Source organism: Muscardinus avellanarius (assembly GCF_963383645.1).
Source record: "Muscardinus avellanarius genome assembly, chromosome: 2".
Classification (NCBI taxonomy): domain Eukaryota; kingdom Metazoa; phylum Chordata; class Mammalia; order Rodentia; family Gliridae; genus Muscardinus; species Muscardinus avellanarius.
The window spans coordinates 127,206,118-127,227,888 of NC_137787.1; the positions used below are offsets into that span (position 1 = coordinate 127,206,118).

At 43.1% G+C, this 21,771-nt stretch overlaps 1 protein-coding gene across 6 annotated transcripts in view; it reads left to right on the forward strand.

Moving 5' to 3' along the window:
• Window positions 1-21,771, forward strand: part of MTUS2 (microtubule associated scaffold protein 2) — a gene marked incomplete at both ends in the record, with an annotated part of 419,292 nt that overhangs the window by 388,336 nt on the left and 9,185 nt on the right. For 5 of the 6 annotated variants that reach the window (XM_080688795.1, XM_080688796.1, XM_080688797.1 and 2 more), the window contains 3 exons: window positions 10,928-11,142; window positions 17,410-17,515; window positions 21,676-21,749. In XM_080688795.1, the coding sequence (XP_080544921.1) occupies window positions 10,928-11,142; window positions 17,410-17,515; window positions 21,676-21,749 (395 nt within the window). The remainder of the gene's footprint in view (window positions 1-10,927; window positions 11,143-17,409; window positions 17,516-21,675; window positions 21,750-21,771) is intronic. The other variant, XM_080688800.1, reaches the window with a different exon arrangement.

Here is a 21,771-nt window from a genome sequence, read left to right on the forward strand (position 1 = left end):
CTGTCTAGGTGAGGCAAGGGCTTGCACCCAGAATGCCCTCTACAGAGGCTGTCTGTGATCACAGCATCGGCTCCCATTCCGTGCAGGCCCTGGAGATGCTGTGTGAATCCGCAGGTGACAAGACACTCGGTAATGCTCTGGCTTCTCACTCTCATGCACACTCTGAGCCCATGAACAGTGCATGCTTTGATTGCAGCCACTCTTTCCCTCTCTTCTTTCTTAACATTTTCATCTGGAAGAAGAGAGACAGACAGACATGGCAGTGTGTCCAGGATCCCAGGCAGCAGTGTTTCATTAGACCTATCTTGTTCAATGATGTTACTGTGATCTTACAAGTTTGAACAAAGGGTCTGAGCCCCAGACGGCATTTTCAGGTGCCATGTCTCCCCCTGGTGGCCACAGATGTTTCAGACTCGTCACCAAAAGAGAGACACACACACACACACACACACACACACACACACACACACACACACACCTGCACTGCACAAGGAGTTCATGCTTTTCAATCGCATGTAAATTTACCCTAATGAAGATAGCAAAAGGGTCATATGGGTAACATGTTTGCTATATTATCTATAGTTGAGAATCTGGGAAACAAACTAAATATCCAACAATAAGGGGGTATGAGTTATATCAACTGTAGAATGTTAAGTAGGAAGCTATGGAAATTTTCTAACAAATATTAAGAATTCACAACACCGAAATGCTCTAAAGAGATTATGCAATTTAAAATCATATTTTCTCTCTTGCCTCTGGGCTGTGCCCCCAGCCCTATTTTATTTTTATTTTTAACCACGGTCTTACTAGGTTGATGAGCGTCTCACTACTTACTGAGGCTGTCTACAAACTTGCGATCCTCTCCTCTCAGCCTCTCACGTACTGGGATTACAGGCGTGCACCACCATTCCCAGCTTATTTACTTTATACTTTTATTGGTGCATTTTAATCATACAAATAGTGAGGGTCAAAGTGATACAAAAACACATGCACACAGTACTTGGAATGTTTCCCTCCAGATACCACCCTGCTCCCACCTTCTCCTCCCCACACACGTTAGTGAGATTGATGCTGATACTTTTATATCTAGACACAACATTATCCTTCATCAATTCTCTTTTCTCTCTCCACCTTCCTCCTCAAACCCCTTCCACTGTCCTACTGGTCTCTCTCCTCATTTCTCTAAATTCTTTTTGCCTCCTATTTCTCCCTAACCTCTACATATGAGAGAAAACATGGTCCTTGACTTTCTGAGGCTGACTGCTCTCATTTAGCATAATATTCTCTGGTTCCATCCATTTTTACCGCATGTGATATAATTTTGTTCTTCTTTATGGCTGAATAAAATCCTTTTGTTTTATATACCACATTTTTCTACTCATCTGTTGATGGGCACACCTAGGTTGGCTCCCTAATTTGTCTATTGTGCTGCTACATGCATGGATATCCACGTATTACCATAGTATTCTGCCTTTAATTCTTTTGGAAATAACCACCATATAATCCAGCTATGTATTTATTTTTGCCATGCTGGGTATGGAACCCAGGGCCTCACACATGATAGGTAAGTGATCTACCACTGAGATATATCCCCAGTCCTATGGGTCATTTTTAAATTAGTTTTTTTACTTAACAGGTATTTTGTCTCTTCAATGACTCCCCATAGCCTGAAGAAACAACTTACCCTTTATAAATGTTGTACTGCCTTTCACCAATATATAATGACAGTAACTATTAATAGTTACATATATTACATACTATTTATGCCTATATGATATTTACTGTATATGTATAATACATATATATTATATATACTGTATATATAGTAATTACATGTATATACTCATTACATACATGATATAATTTCATATTTTGATGTTTATTTAATAATTATTATAGCTAAAGCATTCATTAGGACATGAAAAGCAGTACAATATTATTCTTTTTTTTTATTGGTGCACTGTATTCATACATCATAGTGGGATACAAACTTTTGTAGACATACATGCACACATCGCCCAGTCAGCCCCCACCCGATCCCCACCCCATTCTCTCCCCATCCCTCCCTCCCATGCTTGGCTTAGTGGTTGACGTCTAGTATTATAGCAATTTATCCAAAATTAAAAATGGTAATCTCTCATAACAGTTTCATTTGTCTGATACCAAGCTTTTGATGACTTAAAGATAACATTTCAATATTTCTTTTTATTTTCTTTCTTACCAGAGAATATTTTTTTCTATTTTTTTAGGTGAAACTATCATATATTTATATATTTATTTTTCAGAAAAAAAAATCTGTCCTAATATGGAATATGGACTCTAGATACCCAAAACGATCTTGAAAAAGAACAAAGCTGGAAGATATATATTTTCTGATTTCAAACCATATAAAGCTACAATAATTGAAACAGTGTAGTACTATTCTAAAGGCAGATATATAAACCATTGGAGTTAAATAAAAGTCTAGAGCTAAATTCTTCCCTATATTGTCAAGTTATTTTTGACAAGGTTTCCACGAACATTTGGTGGTGGAAATAATAATCTTTTAACTAAATATTGTTGAAGAATAATAATTACATGAAAAGAATAAAATTGGACCCTTACCTAATCCCATATACAAATATTAACTCAAAATAGATAAGAGACCTAAATATAAATCTTAAGACTATAAACTTTTAGGAGAAAATATGGGTCATAAAACCTCACAATATTGAAATTGGCAGTGATTTCTTGGATATGATTTCAATGGCACAGGCAACAGAAGAGTATACAAACTCCCTAAAAAATAAAAAAAATTGTATATCCAAAGACAATGTAAACAGAGTTAAAAGTTACTAATAGAATGGGATAAAATATTTCCAAATGCTATATCTGAAGGTATATTAATATTCCAACTAGAAATCCTAAAAATTAGCAACAATAAAAGCAAACAATACAATTTAGAGATAGGTAAAAGACTAACATAAATAATGAATCTCCACAGATAATCAATCTTAGTTGTCTGTTGGATGGAAAATCTTGTTTCTCTGGTTCTGGTGTGTGTTACCTATTTCTTCTTTGTAGTTAATCTCTTTGAGTATTTTCTCTAGTGCTGGTTTTGAAGACATAAATTCCTTCAGTTTCTGTTTGTCATGGAAGCTTCTTATTTCTCCATCTAATTTGATAGAAAGTTTTGCTGGGTAGGAAATTTTTGGCTGAAAGTTGTTTTCTTTCAGAGTTTGGAATATGTTACTCCAAGCCCTTCTGGCTCTCATGACTTGGTTTGGGAAGTCTGGAGTGATTCTAACTGGTTTGCCTCTGAATGTCACTTGGCCCTTTGTTTTTGTTGCCTTTAAGATTCTCTGCTTGGCTTCCACATTGGTCATTTTGACAATTATGTGGCGTGGGGATCCTCTTCTCCGATCCTGTCTAAAGGGAGTTCTATAAGTTTCCTGGACCTGTGTATCAACCTCTTGCTCTCTGTTTGGAAAATTTTCTGCTATTACTTCCTTGAAGAGATTGTTGATCCCTTTGGTTTCACTTTCTTTTCCCTCCTCTATTCCAATTATTCTTAGGAAAGCTCTCTTAAAATGGGCCCATATTTCTTCAATGTCAGATTCCTGCTGTTGGATATTTTTTCCTAGATTAGAAACTATGCATTCATTTTTGGAATGATCATCTTCTAAGAGCGAGATTCTGTTCTCCATGTGGTCTAATCGGTTGTTTGTGCTTTGAATTGAGGCCTTTACTTCATTAATTGCATCCTTTATCTCTTTTTGGCTCTCTCTGAGTTCTTTTCGAAGCACCTCTATTATTTCTACAGTTATTTTCCTGATTTGATCTTCTAGAAATCTCTGATTTTCTGTTTTATCGGGTTCTGATGTTGTGGGGTTGTGGGCATTCATTGCTCCAGTATTATTCCTCTTTCCCATTATTTCAAAAGTTTGTGCCTTCTCTGGGTTCTTCCCTTGGCTCACTATGACTTCACTTAAGGTGTTCTGGATCTCAAGTCAGTAGTATCTCAGACCCCACTACTCCTTTACTGGGTTGTATCACAGAGTCTCCGACCCAGAGAGTCTATAGAGGCTGCTTTAGACTGTGGGGGGTGCCAGGTTGCACGTTCTCCTATGGTGTGATATCTCTGCCACCGCCACTCCCCGACTGGGTCAAGTCCCAGGGAGTACAGTACTGGGATTTCTCCTCTGTGGCCTGCAATTTGACTCACTGTTCTTGAGTACGCAAATGTAGCTGTACTGGACTCGGTGAAATCGCTGCTGCTGCCGCCGGTGGCAATATGGTGCCGCTGCTACGCCCTCGGCCGTGAGGCTGGTGTATTTCTTCTTGGTTTTGAGTTCCACTCTGAATCCCTACAGCGTGTGCTGAGCTCAGCCACTGGGAGCTTTAGATGCTCCCTGTGCCGAGAAATCCCACCTGGCTGTCCCGCAGCGGCTCACCTCGGCTTGCTATAGCCGTCGGGTGAACTCGCCACTGCCGCCAGCAGTAAAGCGCTGCTGCCGCGTCCTCGTGCGTGAGGCCGGTGTATCTCCTCTGTGGCTCTGAGCTTTGTTCTCAGTCTGCTTTCTCTCTGGAGCCTGGTGATTTTTTTGTTTCTCTGGTGATGGTGTTTTCTGGCTATGAAAGGCGCTGATTTTGTGGTAATGGAGATTGGTTGTTAGCAGGGCTCTTAAGCCCTACTTTTCTCAGTCAGCATCTTCAATATTATTCTTTATGCCCTTATCATGAGCTATATAGATCCAGACGGTTGTCTTCAGTTTAAGTCTAGTACTACTTACCTCTGTTACCTCTTTGGACAGCCAATGAATAGTTATAATTATCCAGGACTTACTTGGGGCAATTGGTTAAAGCAAATGCTCCTACTAAGTACTCTCCTCACAAGAGTTATGAACTGTGGTTGCGATTAAGCTGGTCTTATAAAGGATTTCTGCAGCAATCTCACTCTGCTGTGGATTTAGGCATCACACGCAGCTCACTGGTTTACATTCATAAGGGAGGAGATTCATCTCTTTATATTATGTATGTCTGATAATGCTCCAAATGCAGCTTTAATAATATTTTAAGCATCTTACATCTCATCTCTGTGTATGTGCATTGCTCGTTACTACTGAAGATCAATTATTTAGATCCTAATTTTGCTTTTGCTTTTCAAACTTCTGCATATGAATTATTCTCCCTCAAGAGTTATACTCTCTTGGAAAATCATAATCCTATAATTTGAAGAATTTACATTCTCAGTTTTCTGGGTTCTAGAGATTTATTACAGTGTTTTTAGTCTCTTACTGTAATGTACCAGGTGGTTTCACACTAATAAAAAAAAAGAGGAACAATGAAAGTAAGACTCCAGATATTGTCTAATGATAAATGAGCCTGCTTTCACCTCTGCCTGCAAAATACCCCATTGACACATTCTTGAAGGTTTCCCAGAGGCAAGATGATATTTGTTTCTTTAGGGACTCTGCTAAAGGAGCCCTTTCCTTGGGAGCCCCAGCTGCTCTTATTATCCAATACCTTCTACAGGCCTGGGGATTGTTAGCAGGATCCTGAGAAGAATGGAAACATTACCTCTCTCCTCCTGTGTATTTGGAGAGTGGAACTCTATGTACAGTAAGTGGTTACTTTGCTACTTTATGGACAACAAAACCAAGCTGAGAGTGGTGGCACAAGCTTGTAATCCAGTACTTGGGAGGCAGGAAGATCTCAGTTCTTGGACAGCCTCAGCTACTTAGTGAGTCCTTATCTGCAACTTAGTGAGGCCATGCACCACTTAGTGAGACCGTACTTCAAAATAAAGAATAATGCTGGGTGTGATGGCACAGCTTGTGATCCAGGAATTCAGGAGGTAGAGACCGGAGGATCTCCATTAGAGGACATCCTCAGCCACCTAGTGAGGCCCTTCGAACTCAGTGAGACCCTGTTTCAAAAATAAAAAGACTAGCCGGGCGTGGTGGCGCACGCTTGTCATCCCCTCGCTTGGGAGGTGGAGACAGGAGGATCGCGCAGATTAGAAGCCAGCCTCGCTAGCTTAAGGGACCCTTTTTCCAAATAAAAAGTACAAGATAGGTCTGGGAGTGTAGCCCAGAGGTAAACGGGCTTCCAGGAACCCCAGTAACACCAAATAAATAAATAAATAAATAAATAAATAAATAAATAAATAAATAGACTAAAACTTAGACTGGAGGTATAGCTCTGAGGTAGAATGTCCCTGGGTTCCATTCCCAGTACTGGGGGGAAGAAATTGAGGCTTACACAGTTTGTGATCTATATAAGGCAACAGTGCAATTCAGGGACAGCCCTGGAATGAAAACCTATCATCTCTTAGTTCCCAAATAGTGCCAGGTCTTTGAACCATCCTCCCACTCTCATGAATAAAACTGAAGGCAAAACAGAGTTCAATCACTGGACACCATAGTCCTTCAAAACCCAGTAGCCCGACATGGTGGTGCATGCTTGTAATCTCAGCATTCGGGAGGTTGAGACCAGAGGATTGTGGTTCGTGGACAGCCTCAGCTACTTAGTGAGGCCCTCTGTTACTTAGTGAGACCCTGTTTCAAAATAAAGAATAAAAAATAGGGCAGGGGATGTAGCTCAGAGGTCGAATGCCCCTGGGTTCCATCCCCAGACCTGCAAACAAAACAAAACAAAAAACAAAAGAAAACAGTGTTCTCCGTATTTTTGTTTTCATGGTACTGAGGATTGAACCCAGGGGCATTCTATGTCCAAGCTATACCCAGAGCTCTATTTTTTTAAGTTTTATTTGGAAAGAGGATCTCACTAGGTTGATAAAAGTCTCAGTACTTGCTGAGGCTGTCCTCTAACCTATGATCCTCCTGTCTCAGTCTCCCAAGTACTGAGATTACAGGTGTGTGCCACCATGCCCAGCTATTCTCTATGTTATGTAGTAATTTTTTTTAGATCTTTTTACTCATAAAGCATGCAAACAAATAACAGATATGTCATTAAATATATGCTGTTAAGATGGTCAATGTGTAGTGTATACTGAACTTAACACACAGCCTATCACAGGCGTGATAAAAATATAGATATGTTTTATTATAATAGAAGTATGCAATTATATTGTTTCTATATCTCGCCTCTTATGCCCTTTTTAAAATTAACAATATAGTATAGTTTTCTTCTATGACATTTCAAAAAGAGGTACCTTATTTTTTTACTGGTTACCTGAATACCATTGTATATAGAATCTATCCTCTATGTCTTCTGGGTTTATCATCATTTAACTAGTCCTCTACTTCTTCCATAAGGCAAATCATACTGTCATGGTCATTCTTAAGCACATTTTTCATGCACCTGTGAAACCTGTCATGTTAAACAGTATGGGTCATCCCAGAGTGGTGGCATATGCCTGTAATCTCAGTACTTGGGAGGCTAACAGGAGGATCATGGGTTTGAGACCAGCCTCAGTAACTTAGTGAGGCCCTCAGCAACTTAGTGAGATCCTGTTTCAAAAATAAAAAAATAAAATGGGCCTAGGGGTAGGTATAGCTCAAAAGTAGAACAACCCTCAGTTCAATCTCCAGTACCACACACAAAAAAAAGAGGTATATGTCGTTTGATTTTTTCACTAATGTAACTGATTTGTTTTTATTCATTTCTTTACCTTTCAACAAGCCCGCATGTCCTCAGAAATCCTGCTGGGACTCGGGATGGGGCTGCCCTGGGAGGGAGTAGAGGGCCATGTGCTTGTCTCAGTATGACTCTGCTTTCTCATGATGGCCCTCCAATTGCTACAGTTACACTTTGTCTAATCCATCAATTACCACTTTCTTACTGAAACCCATGGTCTGTGTTTTATTCTGTTGAAGTCCAGTCATTCCAGGATGAAGCTATCTCTACATAGGTACTTCTTACCAGTCTATGGATCCTGACAGCTTTTTCCCAGTAGCTCAAGTTCTTGGTGAAATACCTGGTATCTTCCTTAGGTGGAGGGTCCTTGGGGAAAGTAGAGCCAGGGAGCCAGAACTCCTGGGAACTTCTCCCTGCTGTCACCAGACCTAGGCCAGAAGTCCCCACAAATTAACTTCCCTTTGAAAGGGCCATAGTCTACATTGATCCTAGGTTGAGAAGGACCCCTGGGCTTCTCCCATAACCTCTATGGGACACCACAAAGCTCTGACCAAGCCTGCCTTTCATAGCTATTTATTAGCAGGCAACAAAACTCTGTCTTGGTACCTGTGCTCAGAAGCTTTTCAGCCCTTTGTTTCCTTGAACAGACATGATGATAACATATATAACTGGGGGCATAACTCATGTATTTGACAGCCAGAATGGACTAATTTTGAAATCTCGTCTTTAATACCACAAAACTATTTTCAGAATCTGCACATAATAATCAGTATCATGCATCATTTTCCTAACTACATAAACAGAAAAGAAGAAAGTTATGTTATAAAGATCTTATCCAAATTCATAATTACTCCATTGAAAAGAGCACAGTGTCACTCCTGTGCCATTCCTACCGAGCATGCATGGCCTTACTCTATAAGGAGCATCACTAGACACAGCCGACTGAAAGACACCCTTCACAATACCGCCTGGCATCTTCAAAGGTGTCAAGGTTCTGAACACGAAGGAAAACTGAAGAACTGTCCCAGACTGAAGGGGACCAACCAGGGAGACAACTTGGGAGTCAGGCCTGGATCCTCTTTCTAGAAAGGACATTATTGGGACAACTGGTGAAACTTCAACAAGTCTGAGCACTGTGACAATATTGTATTGATGTTCACTTTCTAGTTTTGATGACTGTCTGTGATTAAATAGAAAAGTGTACTTGATGGCAGGGAACATACACAAAGGAATTTGGGGTAGATAGGACAGAAGAACAGTATCTTATTCTCAATTGGTCCAGGAAAAAAAGTCATTTTTATAATAATATCCTTGTACTGTGCTTCCAAATTTTCTATGTTCTGTGAGTTTTATTGTTTATTTGCAGTGCTGGGGATCAAACTCAGGGTCCTCTGCATGTTAGGCAAGCACTCTACTACTGAGCAACATCTCTAGCCCTTGTAGTTCTTATTTCAATTTTTAAATTATTTTTAAAAACTTTAAGCTGGGTGTTGTGGCACATGCCTGTAATCCCAGTATTTGGGAGACTGAGATAGGAGGATAACAGGTTTAAGAACAGCCTCAGCAAGTAGTGAGATTCTCATCAATCTAGCGAGACCTTGTCTCAAAATTAAAATAGGGCTCCAGGGTATAATTTGGAGGTAGAATTCCTCTGAGCTCAATATCTAGTACCTCTCCAAAAGATTTTAATAATTATCATAATAATTTCTTAGAACATAAGCCAACAAAAGACTTTTGGGGGCATTTTTCACCAATATTGTTGGCGATAGACAATAATAAGTCAGTTTGAAGTCTGTTTTTCAATTCCCGGTAAACAGTTTACACCCTTATTGCCTACAGGTGGGGTAGACAGCGCCCACCACCCAGCCTTCAGTAGACCTGGCTTGCATTGGCAGATCAGAATCCTCTATTAGATAGTGGGACACAGGACACTGGGCCATCTGAGGCCTTGGCTAAGAAGGCTGCTGGGGACACTGGGCAGCTTCTTACACACCACGCACAAAGGCAAGGTGCCTGTACAGGGGAGAGGGGCCAACCCACCACTTACTGCACCAGGGTGAGAAAACAAATTCAGTCTCCCTCGTGCTAATTAAATTCTGTGAGAGCAGATGTGGCACAGAAGCACTTGAATTAGCTGCCCCTATAGAGGGGATGTCTGATCAGGGTGTTTTGAACGTTACCTAATGAGCTTGGATATATAGACCTGGCCACAGCCACCAGCCTTAGGTGTAGATTACGGGTAACCAGCACACTTATCTGCTCACTGTATTTTGTAAGTGACATAGTGTCACCCCAGTTCATATCCCAGAACAGAAAGCATGGAGACTCAATCTTTGTGGAATCTGAATGGTGTGTGTGTGTGTGTGTGTGTGTGTGTGTGTGTGTCCATGTGTGTCCACCTTAGCAACAGAGCATGCATGCATGTGTGCTCATTTCCCTTTGACCTGGACATGGTAGACTATCCAGGCGCTTCTCTCCTTCATGGAGTAGACTTGCAGTTCAGGAAGAGATCGTAGACTGAGAGCATTGGTCTCTTGTCCACTGCATGGAAGAGGCACAAACGCCAAGGCAGAGCAGGCCACAGGGGCAGCTGATCCTGAGCCTGCTGGCTGCTCGCACACTCTGTGTCAACCATGCCTCTCTGATTAAGGCCAGGATGCCCATGCAAAGGGATAATAAGCAACTCACCAGCCTCCCCACTTCCTGAACAAGCCGACGGAGAACAGATTCTCCTGAGAATGGTGTTAGTAAAGCTTCACATTATCCAAAAAGAAACCCCGACACCTCCTGGAGAATGTCCCATTTAGCTTTTCATCCAGGAGAGCAGAGCCCTAGGAGCGAGTCCCCACTCCCGTCTCCAGTTTCCATAGGTGTGCACACAGCTCTCAAAGCCCGGGGGACGTCGGAGTGACCCAACGCCCTTTGTTAGAAGTTGAGGTCCTGGGCCTTGGCCAGAGGGTTCTGCTTCCCCTGGGGTCTGCGTTTTTTAACAACCACCCATTATTTTTGATGCATGTGGTCCACAGACCATCTGAGAAGCTACTCTAGAGACAAGTATGTGAAAATTGCAACTTAAAAACCCCAATTTGCCCTATCTGCTGTTTCACCTCCCGGGGGAGTCTCGGGAGCTTCCTGGGCTTGGGGTGTGCACTGGTATCCAGGATCTCTTGTGAGAAGCAAATGCAATGTACAGGAAAGCACTTCACAGATGGCATCACATGACGGAAACGAGGGCACCTGCCCCTTCCTCGTGTTGGCCTCGCCCCTGTGGTGGTCTCACCATGGACACCCGGTAAGTTCAGTCCCTTCTTCCCGATGTGTTAGAAGATCTTGTGCTCTCTGGCAGCCTTCAATGCAGCCAGGTGCGAGAAGCTGCAGAAGGAGAAGGAGGACCTGGAGCGGCGGTTCGAGGAGGAGCTGAGGAGGCTGGGCTGGCAGCAGCGGGCCGAGCTCCAGGAGCTGCAGGAGCGGCTGCAGCTGCAGTTTGATACAGAGACGGTGCGCCTGCAGGAGGAGCACCACGACCAGCTGCTGCGGATCCGCTGCCAGCACCAGGAGCAGGTCAGTGTGGGCAGTGCGGGCTCTGCTGTCAGGTGGCAGGTGGAGGGGAGCCAGCACCATGCGAGCAGGAAGTGCCTTCTCCCTCCAACTCTCTTTCCTCATTCTGCCCTCCCCTCCAGTTGCTCCCGTCTCCCTTGCTGTTCCTTGGGGCTTTTGCTGCGCCCTCTGCCTGGAATGCTCTCCTCTAGATATTACATGGCTCCCTCTCTCCCTTCCTCCCATGCTTTTCTCCAACATCATATCCTCTCTGAGATCTTTGCTCTTTCAAAACTACACTTCCTCCTCCCTTGACATGTACACATAATCCCCATTAGAGTTCTTCAGCACTTACAGCTATCTAACAAATCATAAACTTTACTTCTGTTCCTCACTTACCATCTGCATAGTCTGCAGTGGCAGAGATGACAACAGGCAAACATGGAACTTAGCCCTGGTTTTGCACCACGCACTGCTTTCAATCATTTACATACAGAGACTCTTTGGGTTCTCACAATCATCTTATCCCCATTTTATAGGTGAGAAAACTGGCTGGAAAAGTGCCAGAATCCACAGCTGCTCGTGAGGAGCCAAGGTGGGGTTCTGGCTGGCTCCACAGCCCCTGCTGACAACTGCTAGCTTAGACTTGTTTCCTGCTAGATCTGTGCACCTGGAACTCTGCCTGTATAAAATAGGCACAACGCATCTATTTGTTGAATGAAATAATGAAAGCCAAGAGTTAACCCAAGCCCAGCAGCCTTGCTATACAGGGGAATTCCTCCATGGAATCACTAGGGAATGAATCTGCAGAAGCCTATTACTGTGACAGTTGGTAGGAGCCAGAGGTGCCCACCCCGTGGCCAGCTGCCAATGCCCATTAATGTTCTCAGCACTGATGAGAGACAGCAGAACAAATACACAACAAATCAATCTGCTTCCATAAAAGCTGCGCTTTGCTTTTCTCTTTTTTCCAAGTTCCTGAACCTGGATGCCTTGATACTCACCTTCTACTTGATATATTATTTTATATGATCTGCTTTTGACATGCCCAAGGCAGATCAATGTTTGTAAGAAGCGCTCTTTATTCTGTTTTTGTTTTTTGTTTAGTACTAGAGATTGAACCCAGTGGCATTCTACTTTCAAGCTACACCCCAGCCCTATTTTCTATTTTTTATTTTGAAAAAGGGTCTCACCAAGTTGCTCTCACCAAGTGGCCTCAAACCTATGCTCCTCCTGTCTTAGCCTCCCTGGTACTAGGATTACAAGTGTGCGCCACTGTGTCCTGTGAAAAGCCCTCTTTAAGTTGGCATCCCAGGTAGTGCCACATGGGCCTTCATTGCCACCAGCCTTTTGGCTGCCATCGCTGGGATGCTTCCAAATAGATATCCCACAATGCAATGCCGTGCTTCATCCCCCACCCCCCACCTCAAGGCTTGTGAATCCTAGGGAGCACAGGAGAAACTTCAGAGTAATAATAAGTGCCATCATTGTAAAAGGATCTTTTATTTTACAGCATTTTCTTCTATATAGCAAGCATTTCAGGTTAGTCATCCTCCTTTTCTAGAGGTGCACCCTCCCGTTTCAGGTGGCTTACACTTAGAGACTAGGACAGAAAGAGCCACAGCCAAAGTTCCCCGCTGGTGCTAAGGGTAGAAACTGGAGCCTCCACACTTGCCTCTCAAGCTCTCTGATTGCAGCACCTGAAAGTGGATGCCGGCACCTGCTGCAGTCTCTAGTCTTACCTGCTTCACAGCCTCTTCTTATACATGTTGATCTCAAATCTGGTACAAATATTAACTTGTCCTGTGCCTCAGAGTCCCCGGGATATTTATTCCCAGTGTTACCCAGAGAATATGTCTGTGACCATATGCACCAAAGACTTCTGCTCCATAGGTCTGGATGGGTTGAGAGGACCCAAGTGGGGGAGTGGGCAGGACGTGTTCCACAGGCAGGAAAGGGTGCTGCAAGGGACACCCTGGACAAAGGGTTTGCCAAACATGGTGGCCCTTGCCTATAATCTCAGTACTTGGGAGGCTGAGACAGGAGGATCAGAGGTTCAAGACCAGCCTCAGCTACTTAGCAAGACCCTCAGCAGCTTAGTGAGACCCTGTTTCCAAATAAAAAACAAAATATGGCTGAGGGTGAAGCTCAGAGGTAGAATGTCACTGGGTTCAATCCCCAGTATCACACACTCACACACATATACATGCACACGCACACGTACATATGCATGTACAATATGTAGCCTCAGAGTCTGATATTCAAAGATCAGGCCCATAACTTTTTCACCCCTGTCCCTCTAAGACCCTTTGGCAGTTTGTCTTATTCCAGTTTGTCTCACAGGGGCGCTGTTTCTGGACGCATTATGGACTCTGAGCCAGAGTCTAAGCAGAGATTCCTTCTCCTTCATACGTGCTCATGCTTTGGGGTTGCACTTTCTTTGTCTCATATGCAGGGCATCCTTCCTACCCTTCCTCATACAAACTAACCTCTTAGACTAAGTGGCAGGGACAGCATCCCCATGATTAGTCAGTACACGGAGACCACTTTGTCCATCATCCTGAATTATGTCTCCTCCCCGCACCTGCTCAGTAGACTCCCAGCTGCCCTGCAGTGGAAACCACACTCTCTCTAATCAAATAGAATGAGACCCCCAGGGGCCCTCCACCTCCCAGCAGCACGACTCCTATGCTGGGAGGGGTCGGTGAGGGGAGACGGGACGTCTGTGGAGCCTGCCCATGCAGAAGGCTGCAGAGGGATGAAGTGGACTGATCCTGGCATGGCCACCTGCTCCGAGCTGGCATCCAGATCTCCACAGCAGAGATGAAGTGAAGGAGGAGAAAGGAAAGCCATGGGGAAAGGAAAGTCACAACAGCGCCATGGAGAGAGTCAGCATGCACCAGCTCCCTCTGTCTCATGGGGATGGATGCAGAGCAGACAGGAGCAAATGGGAGTTTAATCTGGTTTGGATTTGATGAGAAAAGCTGAGGCCATATCGAGCACGTGCTTCTTTACTCGAAATGCAAGTCTTCTCTAAGTGAATTGCCAAAGCCCCCAGATAATCAGATTTTGCAAATGGCTGCATGAAATAAAGGTTACAGCTCTGTTCTTCTTCCCCATCTGAGAGGGTGGCTTTCTGCCCCTTGAAAAGCAAGCTGTGGAGAGGATGGAGTCATGTCCCAGGGAAGAACTGTTTTTCTGGATAAGCAGGGCCATTTGAAGAGCAAATTAACAGACCCAGAACTCTGTCTTTGTGGAGGAATACAGAGGGTGGAAGAGCAGTGGTCCAAGGTCGCTGTTCCCAGGAGTCTAACAAAAAAGAGAAGGGTGCTTCAGCCAACATAGGCTTGCCATAGACTGGTGCTGGTTTAGTGCCTTTTGTCTCTGATTTCATGATCTGCAGCCCATAAAATTATCTTGTGTTTCTCTTGGGCCGACTTGTCTAAGTCCACTTAAATGCCTTCTGAAGGTTTTAAGGTCTTCTCAGGCTGGGAATTTTGTCTGGCTGCCTCATGACTATGAGGCTGGCCACCCGAAAAATCCACCTGAAAAGAGCCAGGAGCCATAGAAAGAGAAGTCAAGGGATTAATACTGTGACAAAGAAGGATGGCCCGGAGTGGCCAGTATCTCTTCCTCATTGAGGGAACATTCTTTAAAACCAGAAAGATTCATGAAACCTAAATTGCCAACAAACAAGGACAATCATGTTGAACTTTTGGTGCGGGGTCTCACTGGCTTCCTTGCAAGCCTGCTGGTCATCCCACACAGACTCTGAGAGGCAGGAGGCCAGTATTCCAATCATCAAAGCAACGAGTCTGAAAGGCTCATCATGCTTTTACCTCATCCATAATATGTTGATGAAGTATTCCATCTTCACAAGACCAGAGACATGTTTCCCCCAAAATCAGAAAGACATACATGATGTAGTATGTCAGGCCACCTCCAAGGACACATGGACTCCTCTGGAACCTACTCCTCTCGTCTATTTCTCTTTTCTGAAACTTCCATAGTGATTTGTTCAAAAGCCAAATGAATTAGAATCGTACCAAAGACTGATGAAAGATTTTTTCTGTTATACTGAGCTGCATAGCAGAGTTCCAGATGATGTATGGGTGCTGGTTTCTACAGAGTGGATTGTGGTTTTAACTGACATCTGTAATAGGGCAGAAGGAAAAGAGAGTTCCTTTTCTTTTTTCTTCTTTAAACCAAAGATTTATTTTCCCAACAGTCTGAAAGACTTTGAACAAAGATTCCAATAAAACCTCATATAAACAGGGGTTGGACAGTTAAATACTATTGTAATCCGTCTTTCTGCCAAGTGGATTCATAGCTCTGAGACTCAAGTAATATACAGTTTAATCAAGGATGTCCAGTAAATAATAGTGAATCATCATATGGGTCAATTTCCACCTCAGTGCCACAGGAAGAGCACTCAGTTGTTGCTTTTGTCTCGTGATTTTTTCCTGCTTTAGAGAATGAAAATCTCACTTAAGAGAGAGAAGTGAAGAAAAAATTATCGTAAAATTATAGGATCAAGAATGGGAATCTAGACATTTGAAAACAAAACTACTTCCACGTGGCAACAAGCAGGCTTCCTTTTTTTGTAGAGAGTCCTTTTTCAGATTGCAGAAGAAATGATGTGACTTATCCTCAGGGAAATGAGGTGGTCTCAGAAGTGGCTGAATAGTGCCATCTAGAAGCGACATGTTTCTAATTGGCCTGGAGTGGCCAGGAGCTTCAGGTCCAAAGAGCTTCAGGACCTGCACACATGGTCTAGTTCTGTGGTTCTCAAATGGCAGGGTCTGACATATTTGCGGGTCATGAAACAAATTTAGTTGCTTGTAAGTGGCATTCAGTATAACAAAGGAAAACAGAATAAAAATTTTAAACCAGATTATTCCAGTAGGAAGGGTAAGTATTGTTTTGTGAAATTCTGGTTTCAGAGATAGAGGTGTATGTGTGTATACATATGCTGTGTTACAATGCACAATAAAATTTTTCACAATGGGTCACCGATAAAGAATTCAGTAGCCGGGCGTAGTGGCACATGCAGGTTTGAAGCCAGCCTCGCTGCCTTAAGAGACCCTGTTTCCAAGTAAAAGATATAAAATAGGTCTGGGAGTGTAGCCCAGAGGTAGAAAGGCTTCCAGGAACCCCAGTACCACCGAAAAAAAAGAAAGAAAGAGAGAATTCATTAAATATATATGATGTATTATGTCCAGGAGAGGTTTACTATCATAAGACAAAATTGTCTTAGACAATTATTCTACTAAGTCATATGTTTGAAGTTAAAAAAATAGTCCCATGACAAAATAAAAAACAGTAAAGATGATAGACAGAAGAATAAGTGGAGGATGGAGAAAGGAATCAGAAAATGTGAAAATAAAAATTTCTCAACCAGATGCCCACTTACCAGAGAATCGGCAACCCTCCCAGGAGCAGGCTCCAGTTACCTGGGAAGGAAATTTGTATTATATTCTGAGGGGCAAGTTTCTGTTTAGAAGCCTGCAGCAGCAAGCACATGCAAATCTACTGGCCTCACCTACAGATGGCTGGGAGAATCCTAAAGTGTTACTTGCTGGTCTTACCTGGGGAGGGTGGGGCACAGTAGAGTGTTTGAGAGAGCATCACCTTTGGGGTCTGACAGACCTGGGCCCTGAAGCTAGTTCTGCCATTTCCTAGCCTTGGGCAGAACACTTTAAACCTCTCTAAGGTTCAAGTTTCTTCATCTGTCAAATGGGCATAAAAATATCTACTTCATAAGGTTGCTCGGAGGACTAAGAGGAACAATTTATAGCAGGTATCTTAGTAAACTTTAGTTTCCTCTACTTACCTGTGTATTGGACTCCCACGTGCAGTTGGGAAACAGAAAAAAGAACATTTTTTTAGGGAGAACCCTTTCTATTTTCTTCTCCATTACCTCATACAGTGACAGTTGCATGGGGAAGGGATTGGAGTAATCAGGGGACAGTCCAGAAGCCAGGCCAGAGCTCTCCTGAGTTAGCCATGACAGGTATGACCAAGTGGGGCTGCCGTATCCCTGCAAAGAGCCAGGTTGTGGCAGAACCTTTCTCCAAGACTCAGGGGAATGCTCCATCATCAGCAAACCCCAGTTCTGCCTTGGTGCCAGGCAGAGGGTGCCTATCACTCCAACAGAATGACTTGTCCCTGGCATTCAGGGCCAGTGGCATCTTCTCAGTGCAGTGCATCTCTGTTCTTCAAGTGGCCAGGACATCACTGACAATCACTTCCCACATCCTTGGGTAATGAGTTTCTGTGACTCTCCTACAGGTCGAAGATATCACCGCCAGCCATGAGGCTACTCTCCTGGAGATGGAAAATAACCACACGGTCACCATTGCCATTCTGCAGGACGACCATGACCAGAAAGTCCAAGGTAGCCCACCAGCCTGTGTGCAGCAGGAGGGAAGGCTGTGCAGGCTGAACCCTTCCTGCGGCGGTGTGGGAGCCTCCTCCCTTTCCTCCCTTTCCTCCCTTTCCTTCCTGGAGCATTCCTGTAGGTTTCTGTGAAAACAAGAGGTAGAAATCAAAGATCTAGGTAGGGCTGGGCATGTAACACATGACAAAACAGTTACCTAGCATGTACAAGGCCCTGGGTTCAATCCCAGTACTAGAAAGATAGAAAGAAAGAAAGAAAAAAGAAAGAAAGAAAGAAAGGAAGGAAGGAAGGAAGGAAGGAAGGAAGGAAGGAAGGAAGGAAGGAAGGGAATCCAGGTAACTATTTCTCTCTCCCAAAGCAGTTACTCTCAACTTTGTATAAATATTGGAATCCCCTGGAAAACTGGGACAGCAGACAATGCCAATGCCAGCCTTGGTCCCACACCAAGGATCCCGATGTGTTGGTAGTAAGGGCACTAAGATCTCTTATAATTCTTTGGGTGGTTCTCATATGGAGGCAGGCTTGGGGACCACTCTTCTAAAGCAGGCATAGAAACCTTGGGCTCTTTCTTGTGTTATGGCCTTATAAAACTAAATGGGCATCCCAGTGTAGATGCACTTGTCCCATATTTGTGGTGTTTGCAGGACCACGGCAGCATCTCCAGAGCTTACACACTACAGACACAAGTTAAGCCTCCAGAACTTTCTTTCCTCATTTTTGTAACTGACATATCTTTGCGCTATGCTTACATGTGGTTTGTCTCTCAAAGACTCATGGTAGAGGCTTGGTTTCCAGTGTGGCAGTAGAAGAGGCAAAGGAGCCTTTAAGAGGTAGGGCCTAGTGGGAGGTCCTGGAGTCACAGAGGTGTGCCTCAGAAGGGACTGTGGGACACCACTCTCTGGCTTCCTGTTTGGTCATGTGATCTCCCTCTTGTACATACTCTGTGTTAGTCCATTACTCTAATAAAATACTTAATCAACATATAAAGAGAAAAGGTTTGTTTTGGCTCACAGTTTTGGAGGTCCAATCCGTGACTGATTGGCCTCACAGCTTTGGGCCTGTGGTGAGGGAGGACATCATGGCAGGAGTGTGTGGCAGAGCAAAAACACTCACCTTGTGACCAGGATGCAAAAGAGAACAAGGAGAGGGCTGGGGTGCCCTAATCTCCTTCAAGAGTTAGGCCTCCAATGACTAAGGGCCGCCCTCTAGGCCCCACCTCTGAAAGGTCTCACAACTTCCCAGTAGTATCGTAGAATGGTGACCCAGCCTTTAGCACATGGGCTTTCAGGGTCATGCAAGATTCAAATTGTAACACGCTCCCACCATGAGGCCTTCACCAGAACCGGACTGACACTGCCACCATTGCCTTTGACAGAACTATGAGCTAAGAAATCCCTTTTCCTCATAAAGTTAGCCCACGTTATGTATTTCATAGTAACAAAAGGCAGATTAATATACTTTGGATATTTAGGGTTTTATTCAAGTCATAATGACAATGTTATTAAGTTCTATTAAGATTTCTTTTTTGGAAAGAAGAAGCTTTTTATATTTTTAATTGTACTTACATTAACACATGCAACTTTTAAAATCCTCCCCTTTACTTTTTTGGCCAGTCAGCTGTTGTTAACGTATCTATTAAAAACAATGACATTTAACCATGGATTAACAAGATTTTATATCTGAGAACTAACAACAGAAGTGTTTATTAATTTTATTTTTTTAAATGTTCTCATAAGACCCACTGTGCAGTGATCAGTTCCATGTCGTGGCCTTCCTTGAGCAATGGTCTCTTCACCTCTTGGAATTATTAGTTAAAAAAAAAAGTCCAAGCTGGAGGCAAAAGAGAACCATTTCCTGAGAACTAGTTAAGTGTATTAGCTGTGTCTTTGGAGTAGCAGTCCTCAAGATTGGCTGCACATCAGAACTACTTGGAGAGTTAGCCAGACCAAAACCAGTGCATACATACAACCTGAGAGATTCCATTTTAATGCAGCAGGGTTCAACCCAGGCATTGGGGTTTTTTAAAACTCCCCAGGTGATTTGACATCCAGCAAAACTCGAGAACCACTGTTTTGGAGCACAGTGTTAAGACAGGACTGACTGTCATGACCTTGAAATAAAGAAATACATTATGGGGACACACGCGTTGTATCATAAGCAATGGGTTATATTATCTTCAGACTAGGTATTGGATTTTTTTCCCTTTGGGTATTGGAATCATCTGAAAGCACTCATCATTGCTTTGTGGAAACCTGGTCTCAGGAAAAGGAGTATAAATACAGACAGTGCTCGAAGCCACAGCATTGCCTTTTGTTTCTGGATTTTCACATAAATAGACCTGGTAGGCATTTTTTCCCCTAACAAATGAAGTCTTACTTAAACACCACATCCAAGGCCTTTGAATTATATAGAACATCAAGATTATGTGGGTACATGTAAAACTAGCTTAAAAACTCATTATGATGGTAAGGACGGTGCTCTCACTGGCTATTTTAACTAATAATGTAGACGGAGGGAGGTAGACCAGAAAGCCACTTGATTTGATGTCAATCAAGAATCAGCAACAAACTTTTTCTTCCTAAATGTCAATTTCGGTGGTGACAACTTGATTTCTTTGTAGCCCTCACCACCATTAGTTAAAAGATTTGGGTCAGTGGAAACCAGTTTTTTCTAATTGTAGCTTATGCCAGCCAGAATGGTAATTTTTGGTCTCCAGTATTCTCCTATTCTAAGCATATGATCCAGTCTGATTAATGAGACCTTTCCTCCCTCTCGTTACAACATGAAAACAAATTGCTTGTGTAGCCAGAATGAGATGGGCTTCACCCAGATAATAAGACTTTTCCCATCTGGAGGAAAATAGAATCCATTTGCTTAATAACTCCTACATGCCATTTCTTTCTGCCTAACTTGCAAATTACTGATGGGGATGACACTTTTCATAGACGAGAATTGCTCCAAACCCTTCCAGAAGAACCTGTCCAATTAGTTTTTACTTCTGTCCAAGCCTCTTCACACTGGATCTTTGCTGAAGCAAATCCCAGGTGTCTATAGTTCTGAGTGGCCCAGAGGCCACCAAGATGTCCTTGTGCTCAAGGACAGCACTGGCCCTGAATACCCCATCCATTCTCCAGTAATCCAGGCTAGTATGACAGCTGCTCCACATGTCCACCCTCATCAAAAGCTCCTTCTTCAGCACCAGAAGAGTCCTGAAGGAGCAGAACACTCAACATTAAGTACCCTGATGTAGACTGTAAGGAAAAATGAGAGAATCAATGGTTGTTGTGAACAAAGCGTCTGACCTGGCCGGGATGCTGGTGCCATAGGATACAGAAGTGTGTTTGTGTGGACGTGGGCATGTGTGTACACACAGATATGTACATATATGTGTATCTGTGCTCATGCTCTATTTACTGCTCTCCCTTTCTTTCCTCTTTCCATCTTTTTCTCCTCCTTTTTGTTTCTTTATTTCTCCTAAATCACAACCTGGCCGTTACATATAGCTTCAAACTAATGGAAGAGTCCCTTTAGCCTTGAATCTACCATATCCAGGAGTTTTCAAAATTTGTTATTTTTATTTTGTTTTTGTTTATTTATTTGCTGTGGTACTGGGGATGGACCCCAGAGACATTCTACCTCTGAGCTACACTCCCAGCCCTATTTTATTATTATTATTATTCTTTATTTTTAAACAGAGTCTCACTGAGTTGCAAAGGGCCTCACTAAGTAGCTGAGGCTGGCCGCAAACCCAGATCCTCTTGTCTCAGCCTCCCGAATGCTGGGATTATAAGCATAAGCCACCACACCCAGCTGAGTTTTTAACTTAAATAATGTCACTTTTCATGATCTGCCAGTAGAGTTTTGTTTAGCCTTTTCAAAAGAAAGAGCAAGCCGGGCATGGTAGCACATGCATGTAATCCTAGTGCTCAGGAGGATGAGACAGGAGGATTGCAGGTTCGAAGACAGCCTCAGCAGTTTAGTGAGGCTCTCATCAACTTAGTGAAACCTTATTTCAAAAAAACTAAAAGTATAGCTGGGGATATAGCTTGGTGGTAAATGGTCCTGGGTTCAATCTCCTGTCCAACAAAAATAAAAAATAAAAAAGAAGGAAAGAAAGAAAGAGCAACTCACAATGTGATGCAATATTTTCTCTCCAGAATTGATATCTACCCATGAACTTGAAAAGAAAGAATTGGAAGAAAATTTTGAAAAACTTCGGCTGTCCTTACAGGTTAGTATTCCTTTGATTTTCT